This window comes from Colobus angolensis, unplaced genomic scaffold, assembly GCF_000951035.1.
Source record: "Colobus angolensis palliatus isolate OR3802 unplaced genomic scaffold, Cang.pa_1.0 Scaffold4, whole genome shotgun sequence".
Classification (NCBI taxonomy): Eukaryota; Metazoa; Chordata; class Mammalia; order Primates; family Cercopithecidae; genus Colobus; species Colobus angolensis.
Genome location: NW_012117376.1, coordinates 7966100 through 7970459, shown reverse-complemented (window position 1 = coordinate 7970459; position 4360 = coordinate 7966100). Strand labels below are relative to the sequence as shown.

The 4360-nt window shown below is 42.6% G+C and overlaps 1 protein-coding gene across 6 annotated transcripts in view; it reads right to left on the bottom strand.

Annotated features, from left to right (window-relative positions):
* Window positions 1–16: 16 nt before the first annotated feature.
* The window catches only part of ZBTB8OS (zinc finger and BTB domain containing 8 opposite strand), a 34501-nt gene continuing 30157 nt past the window's right edge, over window positions 17–4360 (bottom strand). For 4 of the 6 annotated variants that reach the window (XM_011955415.1, XM_011955414.1, XM_011955413.1 and 1 more), the window contains one exon: window positions 199–314. In XM_011955415.1, coding sequence (XP_011810805.1) covers window positions 228–314 — 87 coding nt within the window. In that variant the 3' untranslated portion in view covers window positions 199–227. Of the gene's footprint in view, window positions 315–4360 lie in introns of all 6 variants that reach the window. The other 2 variants (XM_011955416.1, XM_011955418.1) reach the window with 2 other exon arrangements.

Here is a 4360-nt window from a genome sequence, read left to right as displayed (position 1 = left end):
CCGGCCTTTTTTTTTTTTTTTTAAAGTTTGATTATTTGGGGACCACAGACCAAGGCTGTACCCTGATTTTCCCTTTCTGAAAGTCACACTTTAACTAAAACATTTCTGTTCTACAAATTTCCACGTATCAAAAGACGCTGTAGAATTTAATTCATAGTGTCTTCTCAAAAGGAAAAAAAGGAAAAAAAAAAGCAGTTATTCATAGGAGTCTTTTCTTTTTTGGTGTCTTAAATGTCAATGATCACAAAAACTTCTGGCTTTTCTTCATCATAGACCTGCATTGCCGAATATGTTATTGCTTTGACTTCTGTTCCCTAAAGTTGGGGTTAGAGAAAAAAAATAGGAAAATAGGATATTGAAATCATAATCATTAACTCTAGCAACAATCGGCAGAAAGTAAAAATTTTAGTATTTTGAAAATGAAAAACTCACATGAAACAATTCGTTATGAAATTAGCATAGTATACAGGGATCCAAGAAAAATGAGAGGCAACACATGCACAATGGAGTTGGGACATGGAACTCTAATCCTGGCTTTGTTTCCACCTGGGTATAGAAATTGTCTGGCCTGTCTGGACATCAGTTTTTCATTTATAAAATGGGTTAAATTACATAAAGACACATCCATAGGTATGTTCACTGCAGTACTATTCACAATAGCAAAGACATAGAATCAACCCACATGCCCATCAATGGCAGACTGGATAAAGAAAATGTGATACATATACACCAAGGAATACTACACAGCCATAAAAAAGAATGAGATCATGTCCTTTGCAACAACATGGATGGAGCTGGAGGCCATAATCCTAAGTGAATTCATGCAGGAACAGAAAACCAATACCACGTTTCCATATATTTAAGAGGGACACAAACATTGAGTACACATGAACACAAAGAGGGAAACGAGACACCGGGTTTGCTGATTGAAAAACTGCCTATCAGGTATTACGCTGATTACCTGGGTGAAAAATTATCTGTACACTAAACCTCCACAACACGCAATGTACCTATGTAACAAACTTGCATGTGCACCCCATGAACCTAAAAATAAAAGTTGGGAAAAAAAAAAGTAAAAAGCTTTTGAGGATGATTAAAAAAAAAAACAAATGGGTTGAATCAAAGGACACAAGCTTTTCTACTATTTGGCTCAGGGCTCCTTCTGAAACCCAAACCACCTCCTTACACTCTGACATAGGCCTTAGGAACTCAACCTATTCTCTTTTCCTCAGCTGCCAACACTCAATTCACCTCTTGGGACTCTTCTCTTTCCAAGTCTAGCTGAAGAGTAAGATATACTTTCCCTACTTTCCCAGGTCAAAAGCTCTCCACACGACTCTGATACATGACACTGCCCAACCCTGCCCCAGTTTAAAACCACAGAATTAGATGTTCTCTTAGGTTCTTTCCAGCTCCAAAAGGAATCTACAATAATTCTGTGCACCATAAAATGTATCAGGCAATACGTAAATGACATTTGCTAGCTGTACATCACACAAAAAAAGGAAGATTTCACAGAAGGATGTAAGTGGCAGTGCCGCTGCTTTTTCTCTTCTGCCACAATCACCTGGCAAAACCACAACCTAATTCAAGTTCAACTGTCTGCTTATGGCAGCACACACCATGCTAACTGGTATCACCCTGAGTGTATGTCCACGCATCTCAAACAGGAATTCAGCACTTGCAGTAAAATCTTACAATTACCAATAAATTCCCTTTTTCACTCTCTGAGACAATTCTTTCCCTTCTCCTCTAGTGATCATTCCTCCCTCATTCTCACTCTCAATCAATTGTGCTTCCTAGAGAAAGTAAGAGCAACTCAGTAAGAACTGACACATCTTCCTACCACCAAATCTACCATCATGCTGTATCTGTACTCACCTTAGCATCCCTGGCTGCAATGAATGGCTTGTCCCTGCTCCCATCAGAAGGCCAACTTCTATACATGAGTATTCGATCCTATACCCGCCTTACCAAATTTTACCAAAGAGGCTGTGGCCCTATCTCTACAACCTTATCTCCTACATTACACCTTCACTCTCAGCTCCAGCTTGCTGTTCCGTGAACACAACTTATCTCATTTCAGGGCCTTTACACCTGTTTTCTTCACCTGGAAAGTTCTTCCATATTTATGCTCACTTATCTCTCTTGCCTCTGCTCAAATATCACTTTGTCAAACATACCGATATATTTTGGCTGTGTCCTCACCCGAATCTCGTCTTGAACTGTAGTGCCCATAATCCCCAAGCATTGTGGGAGGGAGCAGGTGGAGATCATTGAATCACAGGGGCGGTTTCCACCATGCTGTTCTAGTGATAGTGCGTGAGTTTTCAGGAGATCTGATGGTTTTCGAAGGGGCTTCCCCCTTCGCTCAGCACTCACTTCTCTTCCTGCCACCATGTGAAGAAGGAAGGAAGTGTTTGCTTCCCCTTCCGCCATGATTGTAAGTTTCCTGAGGTCTCCCCAGTCATGCTGAACTGAGTGTCAATTAAGCCTCTTTCCTTTATAAATTACTCAGTCTCAGGTATGTCTTTATCAGCAGCATGAGAATGGGTTAATAAACATATATTTTCTGACCCCCTTCCCTCCTCCAACCACTCTTCTCTTACCCTGATGGCACTGGTCACTATCTGAAATTATGTGTTTACATGTTTGTCTGGCTCACTTCTTCCACTACATTTTAAACTCAGTGAGGGCAGAGACTTCACTTATCCTGTTACATTTCTACCTTGAGTGTGTAAAAAAATGTCTGAAACACTAGAGGCACTTGATTCAGCATTTGCTGCATGCATGCATAAACTCATGGATGGATGGAATATGGATTCATAGAGAGAAGGTAAAGACAATATTAAAACCAGGAAGGTATTTTTAAACGAAGAAATATTCCAGGAACCAGATGTTTTAATAAGCTATTTATAAAACATTCCTTTTTGCTTTGAAAAGTTGTTTGATTGACTGGGCGCAGTGGCTCATGCCTGTAATCCCAGCACTTTGGGAGGCCTAGGCAGGCGGATCACCTGAAGTCAGGCGTTTGAGACCAGCCTGACCAACATGGTGAAACCCCACCTCTACTAAAAATACAAAAATTAGCCGGGCGTGGTGGCGTGCACCTGTAATCCCAGCTACTCAGGAGGTGAAGACAGGAGAATCACTTGAACCTGGGAGGCGGAGGTTGCAGTGAGCTGAGATTGCGCCACTGCACTCCAGCCTGGGCAACAGAGTGAGACTCCATCTCAAAAAAAAAAGTTATTTGATTATTCATTCATTCATTCATTCATTCAAAAAATAGGAAGTAGCTGGGTGCGGTGGCTCACGCCTATAATCCCAGCACTTTGGGTGGCCGAGGTGGGTGGATCACCTGAGGTCGGGAGTTTGAAACCAGCCCGGCCAACGTGGTGAAACCCCATCTCTACTAAAATACAAAAATTAGCCAGGCATGGTTGCGTGCACCTGCAATCCCAGCTACTCAGGAGGCTGAGACACGAGACGCCCTTGAACCCAGGAAGGGGAAGTCGCAGTGAGCAGAGATTGTGTCACTGCACTCCCTCCTGGGTGACAGGGTGAGACTGTCTCAAAAAAAAGAAATAATAAAAACTGTTGGCTGGACGTGATGGATCATGCCTCCTTTGGGAGGCCTGAGGCAGATGAATCACCCGAGGTCAGGAGTTCGAGACCAGCCTGGCCAACATGGTGAAACCCCATCTCTACTAAAAACACAAAAAATTATCTGGGTATGGTGGCATGTGCCTGTCATCCCAGCTACTCGGGAAGCTGAGGCAGGAGAATTGCTTGAACCTGGGAAGCAAAGGTTGCAGTGAGCTGAGATCGCGCCACTGCACTCCAGCTTGGGCAACAGCATGAGACTCCGTCTCAAAAAAAAAAAAAATTGTTAGGAGTACCGAGCTGGAATTGGTGGTATGCACCTATAAGCTCAGCTACTCAGGAGACTGAAGTGGGGGGATTGCTTGAGCCTAGGAGTTTCAGATCAGCCTGGGCAACATAGCCAGGCACTGTCTCACATAAACAAAAACTCTTAGGAGTAAATGAAATTAATTTGCTCACGATTCATTCTGAATACTTCCAATGGCAAATATGAATTTAGAATACAGTTTTGTGCTGCATAACAACATTTTGGTTAATGATTAACTGCATATATGATGGTGGTCTGAGAAGATTATAATACCTTTTTTTTTTTTGAGACGGTATTTCACTCTTGTTGCCCAGGCTGGAGTGCTAGGGCACGATGTCCACTCACTGTAACCTCCGCCTCCCAAGTTCAAGTGATTCTCCTGCCTCAGCCTCCCACGTAGCTGGGATTACAGGCGCCCACCACCATGCCCAGCTAATTTTTGTATTTTTA